The following is an 18719-nucleotide window of genomic DNA, read 5'->3' on the forward strand; positions in this document are numbered from 1 at the left end:
AACCTGTCAGACAACCCTGCGACCACCCCAGCCAGGAAGACCTGACTGAGAACGATCCTCTACTGCTTAGATGGACCAGAGACCACAAAGCTGTTAATCACGCTCTGATCGCACGGTCATGAATCATCCACCAGGTTGGGATTCCTGTCTCCTTTGAACTCAAGGATACAGAGGTACGATTCTATAGAACAGATCCTGTTCAAGTAAGGTCGTGACCCATGGTCATATGCTGAGCTCTATATCCCGCGTCGTTACTCTCTACATTTCCGATGTGGGATACTGAGAGCTCTAACTTCTGTAAAATACCACTATCACAACCTCGCACCCCCTCTTTCATTGTAGATTTCTTCAGCTTTGTTGTTGTAAATTGGGCGTTTCAAATGATTGTTTTACGTTTCCTATTATAAACAGGGTTGTTTTGTTGCTTGTTTGTGATGTTACATATGCAGGAATTCGTTCATTGTGTTGCAATTTAAACGGGTTTTGGATTGGATGTATATCTTAGCAATACAAAGATTGATGTGTTTGGGAAATGAAGACATCTTGATTACGCTCCTAAGTTGTTTGATGAGATGTGCCACAAAGATTTGGTTTCTTGGACGTCCGTGATTTTTTCGGGGGTTTGTTTCTGAATGGAATGCTGTTTGTTCGTTTAATTTGTGCAATGAAAAGAGGATGGAGTTGGAACCAAATTCCATGACAATGTTGGTCATGTTGCAAGGATGTTGTGACATTGAAAGTTCAATTTGTAGGAAGTAACTTCATGGTTTTGTGATTAAGAGCGGTTTACTAAATGATGGATCTTTCCAAATTAGGTACCATTGACCAAGTTGATGTTTTTTTCAACGAATTTGATAAAAGGATGTTGATTCCAGGAATAATTGAATTTCCTTTTATTCTTCAACAAGGGATGTTGTAAAAGTAAGAGATATGCTCAATAAAATGCAGGGTGAAGTAGCACCCACCATTGAGGCATTAACTATGGTTAAATCAGCGTTGTTTCGAAATCAAAAGTGGGCTCTGTGATTATGTTTTGCAGACATCTTTGTGAGAATTGGGAAACTCAGATAAACTCTTAACAGAAATCTCTAACAGAAACAACATTACTTGGGGTGCAATGATGTTTGGCTGCATCCAAAATCGGTATTAAGAAACCTGATTTAGATCATTACACTTGCATTGTTGATCTCTTGGGTCGCCTTTCTGTCATTTGAAATTGATAGATTGTCAAGATAGTAGCATTTGGGGTGCTCTACTTTCAAGATCTAGAATTTACAGTCAAAGCAAACTTGGGGAATATGCAGCCTAGAGGCTCCTGGAATTAGAAACTGACAATGTTGGGTAGTATACTCTGTTGAGTAATGCACAAGCTAGTGTTGGGCAGTGGGATGAACTACAAGAGATAAGGAGGGTTATGAACGAGAAAGAACTAAAGAAGAAGCCATGGTGAAGCTGCATTGAGGTTACCAGAGACGGATGTCACGGATTGCACATCAAGTGGAGGGTTTTGTATGAAGTTTCTGATCAGCTAATTTGATATGTTAATAGAGGCAAGTAAATGCCTGCTTGATGAGTTTTGTTTTTAGTTTTTCTGGTTGGCTGAATTCTGATGCATGATGCACACGGAAGGTCAAGACGCAAGAGGCTGCCTCTTTCTAAAAGTTTACTAGTACAGAAAATTGGAAACCTAGTTAGGAATCTATTGAAGGAAAGAGTTAACAAGTTGCTCTAAAAATATGCAAATTTTGTTCTTTGCAGAATGCAGACAATGCATGGCTTGCAATACTACAAGGACTTTGAAGCAATATACCCCGACTGCCGGCAAATTCCAGCGATCTGGCGAACCCTCCTCCACTCTCTTTCTTCTCTCTCTCTCTCTCTCTCTCTCTCTCTCTCTCTCTCTCTCTCTCTCTCTCTCTCTCTCTCTCTCTCTCTCTCTCTCTCTCTTCCATGGCTGAAAAGCCTGAAATCGATAGGGATATGTGTTTTTTTTTTTTTTTTTTTCTATTTTCTTATTTGAGTAAACTTTAAATGTTACCTTGTTTAGGGTCAAGTAAGCAAATTGGTAGGTCTACAAGTTTTTTTTTTTTTTTTTAAGATTTTTAAATGCTCTTATCACATGCATTGACAAATTATCCTTAAAATTTACTGAAAAATTGATGAAATTATAAGGTAACTATCAAATTGTCACGTATGTGAAAGTATGATGATTAATTGTAAATTTTTTATTGGTGCTAATTGTGCACACCCCCAATAGTTTGGAAAGCATTAGTGCAAACAAACCTAATAAATAATGTACTTGGCAAAGTAAAGAAAACTACTATTGGATGGTCAAAGTGCAGGTTGAAATGATCTAACCATAAGAAACGAAGTTATGATCCGTCCATCTACCTTAAGTTGACAAAGATTTTATCAAATTAACACATTACATATTGCAACCTTGAACCCAAATGAATTCCTTAGGTAATATATAGGACACCCTCAGACCTTGAGCTCTTCATTTCATTTTTCTAAAATAAAAGAGTCTGAGAGGGCTTCTGATTGAAAGGAGAAGAAGAAAAAAGGGAACACCAAAATCGTAAGTTAGTGCCTTTGGTGGTGAAAACTGCAGTTGAGGAGAAGAACGTGACCATGTTGATGGGGGGAAAATACATGTGAGAAAAAACGAAAAGTAAATTGGAATTTTCTTTACTGCCAATTTTATTTTTTTAACCTACCTTTCCTAAACTTTAAGATTACAAGGCACATAAGACTTCACAAGTGACCCAATTTAAATTGAGTGCTGCTATTTGCACACATTTTTTCTATTTTTTTCTCCTACACACCCTCTATCCTCTTTTAAAATTTAAAAACTCTCTTAACACACCCATCTAATTACCCTAATGTCCCTATTTTATTCATTTCACAAAATTTAACACAACACAACACAACACACCCCATCACCCAACACACCCCATCAAAAAAAAAAAAAAAAAACCAGAGCCCAACCTTCTCCCTCACCCCTCCCCCTTCCCTCACCGACCACCTTACTCCCTCTCTCCCCCTCCCTCACCGACCACCTCCCTCCCTCCCTTCCTTTCTGTCTCTGTCCGGCGACAACAACCCCCGCCCACCTTTCCCAACCCCGGCCTCCTTCTCCTTCACCGACCAGTAGACCACCTCCTTCCCTCCCTCTGAATCTGTCCAGCTCCGGCGACAACAACCCCGACCCACCCCTTCCCAGCCCTTCATTCTCCTTCACCGGCCACCTCCCTTCCTCCCTCCCTCCCTCCCTCTATTTCTGTCCAACTCCGACGACAACACCCGACCCACCCCTTCCCAGCCCCTCCTTCTCCATCACCCCCTGATCACCTCCCTCCTTCACCGACCACCCCTTCCCTCATTATCTGTCTCTGTCCAGCTCCAACAACAACCCCAGCCCACCCTCTCTCTGCCCTTCCGACTGCCACCACCTTCTCCCTTTCCCCTCTCTATCTCTCTCTCCACCTTAAAAAAAAAAAAAACGCAGATGGTGGCTGGTTCGGCGGGCCAGTGCCAAACCAGCCACCACCTGGAAATTTTTTTATTACCGAACCAGCCACCATCTTCTCCGGTGAGTTCATTGTTTCCGGCGGCGTCAAGGAAGAAAAGTGAGGCTTGGGAGAGAGAAAGAGGGTGAGGGAGAGAGTGGGTTTAGAAGAGAGAATGAGATAGATTGGGCTGGGGGAGGGACATGGTCAGGGTGACCGGTGAGGGAAGAGGAGGGGCTGGTGGGTTTGTGTTTTTTTTTTTTTTTTTGGGTCTGAATTGATGGGGGGGGGTGTGTTGGGTGTGGGAACGAGAGAGAGTGGGAAAGGGAGGAGGGTGTGTTTGGTCTTTTTTTTTATTGGTTTTTTTTTTTTAAGTGGGGTGTGCAAAAAGAAAAAAAGGGTGTGCAAATAGCAGCACTCTTTAAATTTAATGTTTCGTAAAGCACCCAAAAGAAAAAAAAAAAAAAAAAAAAAAAAAAAAAAAAACAAGTTTGTTGTTTAAAAACTGTACCAGTAGCTCCATAAAAAATATAAAATAAAAGAGAGACGCAAGTCACGCAACATAAAAAACAACAAAAGGTAAAGATGACAAAAATCGGGCGTATGAGTGAAGCCCTCTCTCCGTCTCTCCCTTAAATCGCAGACTTGATTGACCTTTCTGAACGAAGGCCATTTAAGCTTTCTTCTCGACTTTCTCTGACCGTGGGATCCGAGATGCTGACGACGACGATGTGGAGAAGTGCTTCTTCTTCTTGCAACAGACACAGAGGTATTCCTTTGCCTTGTCTTCACTACTCTACTCATCTTCTTTTCTTCAACAATTACTTTGCCTTGTTTCATTCTCAATCCTCAAACCCAACAAAATCTACAAACCCCCAACCCAAACCCACTAATCTCCACGATGCTTTCAATTTGTTCAATACCATGCTTCAAATGCGTCCTCTGCCTTCGGTTGTCCGTTTCAATCAAATTATGGGTCAAGTTGCAAAATTAAAACATTATTCGGCGGTCATATCTTTGAATAACCAAATGTGTCTGTTGGGAATTGCACCTGATGTTTATACTCTAAACATTATCATTAATTGTTTTAGTCATCTGAACCAAATGGGTTGTAGTTTATCGGTGTTGGGAAAATTCTTTAAATTTGGTTTTGAACCAGATGTCACGACCTTCACCACTCTAATCAGGGGCTTTCTTCTCGAAGATAGAGTTGCTGAGGCTGCAGGACTGTACAGAAATATGGTGGAGGGAGGTTGTAAGCCCAATGTGGTCACATTTGGTACATTAATAAACGCCTTTTGCAAAAAGGGTAATAATGGTGCGGCTATTCAATTGCTTAGGAAGATGGAACAAGAAGGCTGTAAACCGAACGTAGTTTCCTATAGCACGATCATTGACAGTCTTTGTAAAGACACACTAGTTGCTGATGCATTGAATCTCTTCTCAGAAATGATTAGTAGGGGTATTCCTCCAAACGTCATTACGTATACCTCTTTAATTGATGGAGTTTGCAAATTAGGCAAGTGGGAAGAAGCTACGACATTGTTGAAGGAAATGGTGAGTAAAAAAATCTTTCCAAATGTTCACACCTTCAGTGTCTTAGTAGATACACTTTGTAAGGAAGGGAAAATTGTGGAAGCAAAAAGCGTGGTTGAAATGATGATTCAAAGAGATATTGAACCTAATACAGTTACGTACTGTTCGCTTATGGATGGTTATTGTTTGCGAGGTGAATTGAAGGAAGCAAAAAGAGTTTTTGATCTAATGTGTAGCAAGGGTGCCATTGTTGATGCTCATAGTTATAACATATTAATAAATGGATATTGCAAGCATAAAAACATGGAAGAGGCCTTGATGCTTTTTGAAGAAATGTCTCGTAAGGGAGTGGTTCCAAATACCATTACTTATACCACTCTTATGGATGGTTTTTGCAAAGTGGGGAGAACACAAGATGCTCAAAACTTGCTCTCTAAGATGCAAGCTTGTGGCCAACTTCCAAATGTCCAAACTTATGCTGTTTTACTGGATGGCTTTTGTAAAAACCAACAACTTTCTATGGCAATAGAATTGTTTAGAGAGATAGAAGGCAAGAAGTTGGATATTAATATTATTATTTACAATATTCTAATTGAAGGTTTGTGCAAAGCTGGAAAACTTGAATCTGCAAGGGATCTCTTTTGCAGTTTATCATCAAAGGGATTTGAACCTAATGTGTGGACATATAATGCAATGATTAGTGGATTTTGTAATGGGGGCCTAATAAATGAAGCAGAAAAGTTTCTTAGAGGAATGGAAACGAAAGGTTGTCCTCCAGATGGTTGCACCTATAACACAATTATTCGAGGGTTTCTTAACAATGATAAGACATTAAGGGCGGTGGGACTTGTTGAAGAAATGGTGGAGAAGGGTTTCTCTGCAGATGCATCAACGGGGGAATTGATAGTTGATTTATTGTCTAAGGATAATGTAGATCCTGCTTTGTTGGCATTGAAAACATGAGTTGATTTGCATCTTTGGAAATTCAAAGTTTATTCAGATCCTCCTCATTAATTTATCACAGTGAACTTTGAAACTACTGCACTTTTGACAACGATGGATATCGGTGTATATGTTATCTATTATTTATCCATCATGTGAAATTTATGTCTTTTATCATGTAGATTCTTCTGGTCTTTAGAGCTGGTGTGAAAGTTTGTTGGTGTGGTAGTTGTTGCAGGTTGGTTGATTGTGGTGGTGGTGGTGGTGGTGGTGCAGTGACTGTTTGTTGTGTTGGTAGAGGTTTTATGGTCCAAGTGGTTCACAGTGCTTGTGCTTGTGGGTATGCGAGGACCTGGTATGAGGCTTGACCTCGTATGGTTCTTCCTTCGAATGGAACAAAGATATCCCTGAAAAGTTAATATGTAAGTTTAGTTTACACTTGATAAATACTTTCGATATTTTCATCGGACTCTATGTTTTAAATGAAAAAAATTCTGTAATAATTTGTCACTTCTTTTACATAGAAAATGATGTAGGGACCGAAAAGATCAAAAGGATGGAAGATATTCAAAATGAGGTTCAAGTGGAGTAAATGTCATGCTCATTTAAATGACAATTAAAATGTTATTTAAAAGCTTCTTAGCCATATTGAGTGGAGTACCATATGAAATACATCAAAAAATCTCAAGTATTTTAGAAGGTATAAACCTAGTCTCTTTTAGTGTTCTGTTTAAGGTCTGAGGCCCGGCTAGTGGTAAGGTCTGCCAGTTGGAAGTTGGTCTGAGTAACAACCAATCTTTTTCTCTCATATGTGAATTGCTTCTTATATGCCATTTTTGTCCTAAATTCTTATTCCTCTCTATTCTTGCCCTCAACTTTGGGTAGCCCATTAATTTAAAGTCATAATATTTTTGTCACCAATGGGTAGGAAGCAGCATAAGCTTACAGAAGGAATATAGTGAACGAGTTGGTGAAAATCATGGCAATGTAGGAGTTACAAGTATTGGCATCTCACTTTCTTTGCTGCAGTTTGGGTTTTGTGTTGGGCATTGAAAATCTTGAAAAATATTCATTTAACTTGACAAAAAAGAAAAAGGGTTGAAAGCAAAAATTGCGTAAAAATATGCAAGTTGCTCTAAAAATATGCAAATTTTGTTCTTTGCAGAATGCAGACAATGCATGGCTTGCAATACTACAATGACTTTGAAGCAATAAACCTCGACCGCCGGCAAATTCCAGCGATCTGGCGAACCCTCCTCCACTCTCTTTCTTTCTCTCTCTCTCTCTCTTCCATGGCGGAAATCGGAAGGGATATGTGTTTTTTTTTTTTCTATTTTCTTATTTGAGTAAACTTTAAATGTTACCTTGTTTGGGGTCAAGTAAGCAAATTGGTGGGTATACAAGTATTTTTTTATTTTTTTTTAGATTTTTAAATGCTCTATCACATGAATTGACGGATTATCCTTAAAAGTTAACTGAAAAATTGATGAAATTATAAGGTAAGTGTCATTATCACGTATGTGAAAGTATGGATGGTTAATTGTAATTTTTTTATTGGTGCTAATTGTGCACACCCCAATAGTCTGGAAAGTATTAGTGCAAAAAAATCTAATAAATAATGTACTTGGCAAAGTAAAGAAAACTACTATTGGATGGTCAAAGTGCAGGTTGAAATGATCTAACCATAAGAAACGAAGTTATGATCCGTCCATCTTCCTTAAGTTGACAAACATTTTATCAAATTAACACCTTACATATTGCAACCTTGAACCCAAATGAATTCCTTAGGTAATATATAGGACACCTTCAGACTTTGAGCTCTTCATTTCATTTTTCTAAAATAAAAGACTCTGAGAGGGCTTTTGATTGAAAGGAGAAGAAGAAAAAAAGGGAACACCAAAACCGTAAGTTAGTGCCTTTAGTGGTGAAAACTACAGTTGAGGGGAAGAACGTGACGATGTTGATGAGGGGAAAATAAAAGGGAGACTTAGAGTTCAGTCTATTTTATACGTCTTTCTTAGACTAAAACCGATAGTGATTTAGAGTTTTTAATTAAGTTCTTTTATTTTTCTTCTTTGACAACTTTATGTTAGGTTTTAACTCCAAAACTTTGGGCTCCGCCCAAAATTGATGAATTAAAACTTAACATGCAGTCTGTACAAAGTCTATTCTATACCCTAAGAGGGAAAATACCCTTCAAATAGGGGGAAATACCCTTCAAATCAGGGAAACACTTTATTATGAATTAAAAGGATTTTCTTATAAATTAAAAAGACTTTATTATGAATTAAAAGATTTTCTTATAAATTATTATGAATTAAAAGAATTTTTTTATAAATTTTAAAATATCATCGATCTCCATCTAAAAATTATTTTTTTAAAAAATTTAAGTCTAAGTATCTAAAATTAAAATACACCTGAGAAAAAACGAAACTTAAATTGGAGTTTTCTTCACTGGCAATTTTATTTTTTTAACCCACCTTTCCTAAAATTTAAGATTACAAGGCACATAAGACTTCACAAGTGTCCCAATTTAAATTTAATGTTTCGTAAAGCACCTAAAACAATAAAACAGTTAAATAACAGTTAAACAATCCGCACAAAAAAAAAAAAAAAAAACCAACAACAACAAAAAAAAAACATTTGTTGTTTAAAAACTGTACCAGACAACCAGTAGCTCCATAAAAAATATAAAATAAAAGAGAGACACAACATAAAAAACAACAAATGGTAAAGATGACAAAAATCGGGCGTATGACTGTATGAGTGAAGCCCTCTCTCCGTCTCTCCCTAAAATCGCAGACTTGATTGACCTTCTGAACGAAAGCCATTTAAGCTTTCTTCTCGACTTTCTCTGACCGTGGGATCCGATATGCTGAAGACGACAATGTGGAGAAGTGCTTCTTCTTCTTGCAACAGACACAGAGGTATTCCTTTGCCTTGTCTTCACTACTCTACTCATCTTCTTTTCTTCAACAATTACTTTGCCTTGTTTCATTCTCAATCCTCAAACCCAACAAAATCTACAAACCCCCAACCCAAACCCACTAATCTCCACGATGCTTTCAATTTGTTCAATACCATGCTTCAAATGCGTCCTCTGCCTTCGGTTGTCCGTTTCACTCAAATCTTGGGTCAACTTGCCAAATTGAAACATTATTCGGCAGTCATCTCTTTGAATAACCAAATGTGCCTGTTGGGAATTGCACCTGATATTTATACTCTTACTATTGTCATCAATTGTTTTTGTCATTTGAAACAAATGGGCTATAGTTTATCTGTCTTGGGAAAATTCTTCAAATTTGGCTTTGAACCAGATGTCACGACCTTCACCACTCTAATCAGGGGCTTTCTTCTCGAAGATAGAGTTGCTGAGGCTGCAGGACTGTACAGAAATATGGTGGAGGGAGGTTGTAAGCCCAATGTGGTCACATTTGGTGCATTAATAAACGCCTTTTGCCAAAAGGGTAATAATGGTGCGGCTATTCAATTGCTTAGGAAGATGGAACAAGAAGGCTGTAAACCTAACGTAGTTGTCTTTAACACCATCATTGACAGTCTTTGTAAAGACACACTAGTTGCTGATGCATTGAATCTCTTCTCAGAAATGATTAGTAGGGGTATTGCTCCAAACGTCATTACGTATACCTCTTTGATTGATGGAGTTTGCAAATTAGGCAAGTGGGAAGAAGCTACGAGATTATTGAAAGAAATGGTGAGTAAAAAAATCTTTCCAGATGTATACACCTTCAATGTCTTAGTGGATACACTTTGTAAGGAGGGGAAAGTTGTGGAAGCAAAAAGTGTGGTTGAAATGATGATTCAAAGTGATATTGAACCTAATACGGTTACTTACAGTTCTCTTATGGATGGTCACTGTTTGCGAGGAGAATTGAAGGAAGCAAAAAGAGTTTTTTATCTAATGCGTAGCAAAGGTGCCATTGTTAATGCTCATAGTTATAGCATATTGATAAACGGATATTGCAAGCATAAAAAGATCGAAGAGGCCATGATGCTTTTTGAAGAAATGTCTCGTACAGGACTGGTTCCTAATACCATTACTTATACCACTCTTATGTATGGTTTTTGCAAAGTGGGGAGAACACAAGATGCTCAAAACTTGCTCTCTAAGATGCAAGCTTGTGGCCAACTTCCAAATGTCCAAACTTATGCTGTTTTACTGGATGGCCTTTGTAAAAACCAACAACTTTCTATGGCAATAGAATTGTTTAGAGAGATAGAAGGCAAGAAGTTGGATATGAATATTTTGATTTACAATATTCTAATTGAAGGTTTGTGCAAAGCTGGAAAACTTGAATCTGCAAGGGATCTCTTTTGCAGTTTATCATCAAAGGGATTTGAACCTAATGTGTGGACATATAATGCAATGATTAGTGGATTTTGTAATGGGGGCCTAATAAATGAAGCAGAAAAGTTGCTTAGAGGAATGGAAACGAAAGGTTGTCCTCCAGATGGTTGCACCTATAACACAATTATTCGAGGGTTTCTTAACAATGATGAGACATTAAGGGCGGTGGGACTTATTGAAGAAATGGTGGAGAAGGGTTTCTCTGCAGATGCATCAAGGGGAATTGATAGTTGATTTATTGTCTAAGGATAATGTAGATCCTGCTTTGTTGGCATTGAAAACATGAGTTGATTTGCATCTTTGGAAATTCAAAGTTTATTCAGATCCTCCTCATTAATTTATCACAGTGAACTTTGAAACTACTGCACTTTTGACAACGATGGATATCGGTCTATATGTTATCTATTATTTATCCATCACGTGAAATTCATGTCTTTTATCATGTAGATTCTTCTGGTCTTTAGAGCTGGGTGTGAAAGTTTGTTGGTGTGGTAGTTGTTGCAGGTTGGTTGATTGTGGTGGTGGTGGTGGTGGTGGTGCAGTGACTGTTTGTTGTGTTGGTAGAGGTTTTATGGTCCAAGTGGTTCACAGTGCTTGTGCTTGTGGGTATGCGAGGACCTGGTATGAGGCTTGACCTCGTATGGTTCTTCCTTCGAATGGAACAAAGATATCCCTGAAAAGTTAATATGTAAGTTTAGTTTACACTTGATAGATACTTTCGAGTGTAACCTTGTATTTTCATCGGACTCTATGTTTTAAATGAAAAAAATTCTGTAATAATTTGTCACTTCTTTTACATAGAAAATGATGTAGGGACCAAAAAGATCAAAAGGATGGAAGATATTCAAAATGAGGTTCAAGTGGAGTAAATGTCATGCTCATTTAAATGACAATTAAAATGTTATTTAAAAGCTTCTTAGCCATATTGAGTGGAGTACCATATGAAATACATCTAAAAATCTCAAGTATTTTAGAAGGTATAAACCTAGTCTCTTTTAGTGTTCTGTTTAAGCCCTGAGGCCCGGCTAGTGGTAAGGTCTGCCAGTTGGAAGTTGGTCTGACTAACAACCAATCTTTTTCTCTCATGTGTGAATTGCTTCTTATATGCCATTTTTGTCCTAAATTCTTATTCCTCTCTATTCTTGCCCTCAACTTTGGGTAGCCCATTAATTTAAAGTCATAATATTTTTGTCACCAATGGGTAGGAAGCAGCATAAGCTTACAGAAGGAATATAGTGAACGAGTTGGTGAAAATCATGGCAATGTAGGAGTTACAAGTATTGGCATCTCACTTTCTTTGCTGCAGTTTGGGTTTTGTGTTGGGCATTGAAAATCTTGAAAAATATTCATTTAACTTGACAAAAAAGAAAAAGGGTTGAAAGCAAAAATTGCGTAAAGATGAAATTACCTTATTGACAACCGAATCCATTTTGGCAGTGGGTAGAAAACCTGAAAAAACATCGGTGGTCTGGTTTGGTTAGCCAACAGAAATAGTCAATCGGTCCAAGCAAACCATGCCAAACCGATCTAAGCAAGCTCAAAACCAACTCTCAAACTCACTTCCAACCTCACTCTCAAAACCAACTCTAAAAACCCTAAACAATTTTTGTCCTCGTATCATCCAAACAAGATTTTTTAGATGAATGAAAAGTGAAATCATTCTTTGGGAGCCTTCAAATTAGGGATGTGCTGCATGTGCATCTGCACTTTTTCGTTCATATGACACTCTAGAAAATTTCTGGTTCGCGTTCCGTTTGATGGACCTGTACTGAACACGATAACAAATTTCAGTGGGTATCAACTGAATGAGCCATTAGGCAGGCAGTCACTGAACAACATACTCTCATTCGGTTGCCATCCACCGAACAAAATCACAAGTATTCGGAACCCTCCCACCGAATAAACATATGAAGCAAACATTTTTTGATTTATTCAGTGAGAGTGTTTCGAAAATACTAAACTAATTCGATAGTTGTCTACCGAATATTGTTATTGTATTCGGCATACTAATACCGAACGAACTTCTCCGACATGAATACCAATAAACCACATTTACTTGCAAAAAACTCAAATAATTGTTGTAAAATTCATACAAAACATATTTATCAACAAATATGAAAAATCAATCCAAAAAACTTGGAAAATGTGTTTGATATCTCTAATTGATGAAAAAATGGGAATATGTGTGGCTGCCACTGTTTGTTTGAAGTAGATGTAAGGTTGATGGGCCGAAGGTGGCAGTGGGTGGTTGCACCGGCAGTGAGGGCTAGCCCCCGGCAGCAGGTCCTCACAGCTGGGCTTGATCATTTGTAGCTTGCTTTTTTTAGTGGAAAGGGTTTGGTTGTAGAAGTTGGGTATTTGGTGATGTGGGTATTGGTGTGAAAGTAATGTCGGATATTGGGGTGAGAGTGCTGTTGGGTAAGAAGAGAAATTATAATGTTAATGTACGTTTTACTAACATAAGGATATAATAGTAAAGTGGGTTGGGTATAATGAGAAAATTAAGAAAAATAAAATGAATGTTGGGTGTAGTGATAATGGATAAGAAAAGAACATTGTTGGGTATGAATAGAATTTCTCTTACCTAAATATTTTCATACTAGTATTTAATAATGAAACAAAAACTTCATAATGGAAATTATAAATAAACTGAAAATCAAAATCTGAACTTTCGCACTGCGTCACCATCCCAACAATGAACACCTTCCTACTGCAAGGTGAGGCTTTGCCGTTTCCCTAGAATCCACTCTGGATTTAAGGAGCTGTTGGTTGGAAGATTGCAAATTTTGCAAAGCCAGTTTAATTTTCCCAAAATTTGCTTGAAATCAGAATTTCTTTGAAGCAGCTTGTTCTTAATAGCTCCAGTCTAGACATGGTCAGACGAGTTGAGAAGTTCTAGTGCTAACTTGCCAAAGCCTCTGACCAAAAAAAACTTGCTAAACTCTCCTAAATGGTCTGTTATGCTTTGCAATTTGATCCCATGTTCTTAACAAATGTGAGGATCCTCTTCCCTCTTTTGTGTTCTCCCTTTTTTCACCTTCTGGGCTGCTTCTTCATTACAGGGAAAACCAATTCCCTGTAGTTACTAGAAAATTGGATCTTCAAGCTACGTTTTAAGTTCATAAAACAAGTTTCCATCTATCGTCTTTAAACTAACAAAAAAAAAAGTCCAAAATACGGATGGCAGGGAAAAGTAATTAAAAACAATGGACATGTGGACCTTAGTTTTCAATAAATATTATGAAAAAAACATGTAGGGGTAACAAAAAATCAGACCCACAACCTCATTGTAATTTACACCACAATTTACAACACTGAAAAAATAGCCTGCTACTATCTTCCAACCCATATTTGATTTTTCGATGGGAAAGCTTTGGGGGATGCAATGTGAGCCTCTTCTTATATTTCCTGTAATAGATTATCAATACTGTTCAAAAGATTTAGGAACCTTTCCCACAAGTTAAAATGTTAGCTTCCCTCTTCATCCATGGTATAGACTGGTATTTGCCATAACTTAGTGTTCTTCTTTGGGTCATCGGTAAGACTAAGATCTGTATCATCTTCTTTGAATGTTCTGATGAATGTTTTAGCACCCATCATGATAAGCCTTTCAATCATGAACAATTGGTAGTTATTCTCAATCAAGGGATCCAAGATGTGGCTATAGTTTGATGAATAAGCCATTTTGTATCTGCATATATGGGTCACAAACATAATAATCAAGGTTAGCTGGGACTTTGTATGAATCCCTACCTAGAACAGTTGTTTTAGAGCCAAAAAGGCCTTCAGGTTGGCAAAATTATAATGACACTACAATCCAAAAACTAGTTAAGGTAAAATAAATGCAGTAAGCCCACCTGCCATTAAAATAAATAGATAAACAGAACCTCTGCCCTTCCTACTAAAGAAAGGTAAACACATGAAAATTGAGATTCCATTGTGAAACTTGAGGGACTAGATTAAGGTGTACTTGCTAGAAGAAATAACATGAAACAATGTGAGAGAGCAATCCTTAACATAACATGCATGACACATGGTTAGTTGTGGCACGTAAACATAGGTTTTCATCTTTAAAGTAGATGGTGCAGAGAACCTGAACATGCCTGAGAGGGATGTACCTGACTGAGAGAGGTGAAAAAAACCCCGGGGTCCTTTCATTTGAAGCAATATAAAGGGTTCGTCCAGGTGGGACCCATTTTTCAATTCTGTGGAGCATAAACTCTGGGCGTGTATCCCTGTCCAGATGAGGATGCAGGGTCCTGTCAACGCCAAACCTGTCCTTCCTGGTCTTAATTTTATCCCCACGACGAACATGAATGGCATCATAATCACCAAGGAGTCCCTTAATCTGTGGAAATGGCTTGGTCAAAGTCCGCAGTAGCACTGATATGCACAGGAAATAATCTAAGGAGAAAAAGGATGACCAAGAGCAATTTTTAAGAAACAATTACATACAAACATAAACTTCTTTCTTAAAAGTCGAAATGCTATTGCAAACTTTACTATACACTACATGTTACAAACTTAAGAAAAATACAATCATAATACATAAATGAATTCAAATTCAGACCCAGCTTGTATTACCCTGATGCTTGAAGCGAGTTCAACGCAGTCTATAATATAGAAAATTATTACATAACTGTACTTGAAAGGAATTCCTGTGTTTTTGTTTGTTTGCAGATTCATTCAGATTTCTTTTTCTTCCTTCTTACATGCACAAAAATGGAAGTGCTGAGAAATTATTACTCATAAGAATTCATTTTTCTTTAATATGTGATCAACTATAACTTAATCCATTTCAATTTCCGAAACATCTTACAAAGAAGATACTCGATATTTGACGAAGATGAAACCCAAGAATAGATCAAATAAAATAATTTCACACTGTAACTTGGTAGGTACAAGTAGTCAGATAATCTACAATTGGGGCAGCAATCAAACATATGCCACTTTAGCTTAAAAAATTGAAAACTTGAGGGCTGTTATAAACTGATTATACTATTTCATAACCATACTCTAAACAGAACCTGCTAACTTAAGTAACTACAGAGCCAAGAAATATTCATGTATTTCCCTACAATAATTCCAGATTTTCTTGTTACGCAACCACAATTTCGGCTATAGTAATAATAGTCATTGACATGCTGAAATATTAGTACCTAAATATGGTCATAAATAACACGAATACACCTCAGAATCATGTTGCACAATAAGCAAGCAGATGAACAAGCAATTGTGTGGAAGCTTTATGTAATTGTCAATTTTGGAAAAAAAGTTAATGGGATTCGTATATTGCATACCTTGTCAGCTGCATTCCGTAATTTCTTCGCTGCCATTGAGGGGAGAAAGGAGTATGGCAAAATTATAGCACTACGGTTCTTTCGATCCTTGCACTCCATAAACCTAAATGACTAACATTATGAATACCACCAAGATTGAAGTTTAAATGAACACTCGTAAATTAACTAAAATAAACATATCTTGGCTTTCATTAATAGATATACAAAAAATGCAATCAAAATAAACTCGAATAGAATTTTTCAATAAATTGACTCAGTTAGTTAATAAAGTAAATACCAAGCTACAAAGGCGATAGGTTAATAGCTAGAGCAATTTCCTAGAAGTGTACGTGATTGTTATTTAAAACATATCTGACAAATATACTAGGGCCATTGCAAGAGGTTTGATTCAACGGTTCATAAAATATCTACAAGTACTGGAAGAGTCTGCAAACTATAATTAAAGTGCTAATCTACATTAAACAAAAACTACATTTGACTTTTCTTTGTTCCAAAATACATGCACAACTTTTATCTCCAGAAGTCAAGTCGCAACCACACCTTTCAAACCAACAAGCAGAGGTTTTATTCCCCCTAAACAGCAAATCTTAAAGCTTTCAACAACAAAGAAAATAAAATAAGAATGTACCATGAAAGAGGGCTTGCAGTTCTGTTTATCAGCAAAATATTTGAGAAACGACTATTCTCTTTGAGATCAGCATGACTAATTCCTTCCACATGAGCAACTCCCCTGTCTTCCAACTTCATACTTGTTGTTAGCACCTGATACCACAGTTTTGAATTGTCTAAAATTACTGGTACAGTTTTCGATATGAGGTCCATATCATACAAAGAGTCCATGGAACAAGAGTTTGCTGCCCACCTGCAAAATAAAAGGAAGCCAGTTCAGATTGTATGCTATATGCATTCCAATTAATAAAAATATATATACAAATTGAATATGGAGGTAAAGTACATATCTAACTCTACCCATGTCTCAATTTTATATTTCCAAATTCTGAGAAGATCACAAACTTGAAGCAGCATATTGGCCCATTTTTGGCAAAAATTAGCAGTGAAACCCTCCACAAACAAAAACAATTCTCCAGAAACCCAATTAAGAGGTAAAAACTTACATTTCTTCTGAACTTGCATTATTTGAGTGAAGAAGGATCCCTTTCTTATTGTGTATTGGGTTGATACACATTCTGGAAGGCATTACAAAAGTTCTGCAAACAAAAGCAGTAAATTACTAAAGAAGATTACATAAAATTACTCAATCGGTACTCAATAGATATCAGCTAGGTGGTGAATTTCATGAAAGTGCCAGTTTAGTGATTATTATAACTGATTACATATTACAAGGACCATGACATAAAAATACAAACCACCATCTATCAAACCAGAACCAACAGAGCTTGCAATCACACTAAGTTCAATGGGGGTGAGCAGCTCTATACTCTGATGAACCTATTCCAAAATTATGAAGCACACCTAGATACTATTTGATAATTGGCTCTCCAAATCATATTGATAACCCATTAAACTAATCCTTATCATAACAAATCTGAATTTCCACAATTCTCTGTTTTCCCACCTTTTCCCAGCAACCACGCAGAGCATAAACCCAAAAAAACAGAAACAAGAAACAAGAAACAAATAAAAATAAATTCAATTATCCAAAAACTTAGAATGTACCTCTTAAGGAACATGGCCTCTTCAAGAGCACACCGGAGGCTGGACTCCTGATGGCCCAGACCCTCACATGACTTGCAGTGCTTTCCAGGGCAATCAATTCTGTTACCCCAGTAGAGGTACTTCTCGTGGCCAATATGGCTTTTCTGGTTCTTCTTCTTGAATTCGGACACCCTTTCTAAGGTTTTTGGAGAGAATGAGAACCCATTTGTGGAAATGAGAGAGGAAAAGAGGAAGAGGAATCCAATGGCAGCTATACAAATGGCAAGGAAGATGATTGGGGATCTGGGTCCTGGTTTGGACTTTGGGGTTCTGTGAAATGGCATTGGAGTTGAACAGGGTGGGGGGATAGGATTGTTTGTTGGGGTGGACTAAACCTTCAAACTGAATATATATTTTTTTTCAAGAATCTGGTTTTTCAATAATCTAAAATCGTGTATGCTGTCAATCATCCAAGCTATACAACTCTTCCTTGTGAGTTTACCAGTCATCACTCCCTTTGTTGCCCCAAGGAAAATTGCAATTCTAGCTTAAATAGCTTGCACATAGAGCAATATCAGAGAGTAATAATGCAATTAGCATAGCAAACTAGCACATAAATGAGGTAAGAATTTGACGAATATACAAATTACCCACAATTGTAAACCCATCAAAATTAGTCATCACAGAAAAATTTAGATCTAATTAATCATTTTGAAACCGCTATGCTAGACCAGTGGTTAATATTCTGTTCAAACAGCAAAACAATGTATTGGATCCAAACTGCAATGTTTATAGTCTCATTTCCAAATTGTTGAAATTTAGAGCAACAAAACAACAAATACCTTTTCTTTCTCTGGTAGCAAATCAGCAAAACAAGGGTCCGAGATTGGGACTGAGGGAGTGAGAGAGAGTCGGACAGAGTCACAGTGAGAGATGGAAGAACAACTCTTCACATCTTCATGGATGGGCTGCTGTCAGGCCTGGGTGGGTCATATTGAGTGTGGAAAGGTTTTTCCTTAATGGGCTGGGCTGAGACCATCAAGGCTAGCTAAGGTGAGGTGTGTTAGGGGCTTCTAAATGCATGCAACAATGTGATCATGAATTACCCAAAAATACAATTTCATCATGTAGATACATTTCGAATTTGAACATGTACGTTGTGTTTGGGAAAGGATTGTGAATAAAATTTAAGAATTAATTACTGTGGGCTACACTTTATTTATTGTTTGTAATATGTAATACACATATTTATAATATTTAACAATTAGGTCACTTTATTATACAATAATGCTATACTTACCACATTCTTATACCATCTCATATGTCATTATTTTATTGGACAGAGTTTTTGTTTTCTTTTTTGGGTTTTTATTTTTATTTTTTAGTATCCAATGTATGAATGCCATG

The 18719-nt window shown here is 37.2% G+C and overlaps 2 protein-coding genes, 1 non-coding gene and 1 pseudogene across 4 annotated transcripts; 2 read left to right on the forward strand and 2 right to left on the reverse strand.

The window, feature by feature from the left end:
- LOC147282674 (small nucleolar RNA U3) lies at nt 1–213 on the reverse strand. Its single transcript, XR_015123192.1, has one exon. It is a non-coding gene; the product is annotated as a small nucleolar RNA U3 (small nucleolar RNA).
- A 3951-nt stretch (nt 214–4164) lies between these two features.
- LOC147282675 (uncharacterized) lies at nt 4165–6008 on the forward strand. Its single transcript, XM_086248465.1, has 2 exons — nt 4165–4278; nt 4669–6008. The coding sequence occupies exons 1-2, from the start codon at nt 4224–4226 to the stop codon at nt 6006–6008; spliced, it is 1395 nt and encodes a 464-aa protein (XP_086104591.1). The 5' UTR covers nt 4165–4223.
- A 2793-nt stretch (nt 6009–8801) lies between these two features.
- LOC147282676 (uncharacterized) lies at nt 8802–10901 on the forward strand (annotated as a pseudogene).
- Nucleotides 10902–13565: 2664 nt separating this feature from the next.
- On the reverse strand, nt 13566–18265 carry LOC147282677 (plant/protein). Of its 2 annotated transcripts, none has more exons than XM_086247894.1 (7): nt 18155–18265; nt 17334–17859; nt 16772–16864; nt 16285–16518; nt 15657–15759; nt 14475–14704; nt 13566–14047 (listed from the first exon to the last, which is right to left on the reverse strand). In XM_086247894.1, exons 2-7 carry the CDS (start codon nt 17654–17656, stop codon nt 13825–13827), a joined length of 1206 nt encoding a protein of 401 aa, XP_086104020.1. In that variant the 5' UTR covers nt 17657–17859; nt 18155–18265; the 3' UTR covers nt 13566–13824. The 2 variants fall into 2 exon arrangements, with proteins under 2 accessions (XP_086104020.1, XP_086104019.1); XM_086247893.1 differs by having other exon boundaries at nt 17334–17868.
- Nucleotides 18266–18719: the final 454 nt, after the last annotated feature.

This window comes from Dryas octopetala, chromosome 6 (genome assembly GCF_963921425.1).
Source record: "Dryas octopetala chromosome 6, drDryOcto1.1, whole genome shotgun sequence".
NCBI lineage: Eukaryota > Viridiplantae > Streptophyta > Magnoliopsida > Rosales > Rosaceae > Dryas > Dryas octopetala.

Coding starts and splice junctions, on each gene's coding strand:
- LOC147282675 (XM_086248465.1), top strand. CDS start 4,224: ATGCTGACGACGACGATGTGGAGAAGTGCTTCTTCTTCTTGCAACAGA. Junction 4,279..4,668: donor TTCTTGCAACAGACACAGAG/GTATTCCTTTGC, acceptor GTTTTGAACCAG/ATGTCACGACCTTCACCACT.
- LOC147282677 (XM_086247894.1), bottom strand. CDS start 17,656: ATGCCATTTCACAGAACCCCAAAGTCCAAACCAGGACCCAGATCCCCA. Junction 16,519..16,771: donor AATGCAAGTTCAGAAGAAAT/GTAAGTTTTTAC, acceptor TTTATTTTGCAG/GTGGGCAGCAAACTCTTGTT. Junction 15,760..16,284: donor ACTGCAAGCCCTCTTTCATG/GTACATTCTTAT, acceptor TTAGTCATTTAG/GTTTATGGAGTGCAAGGATC.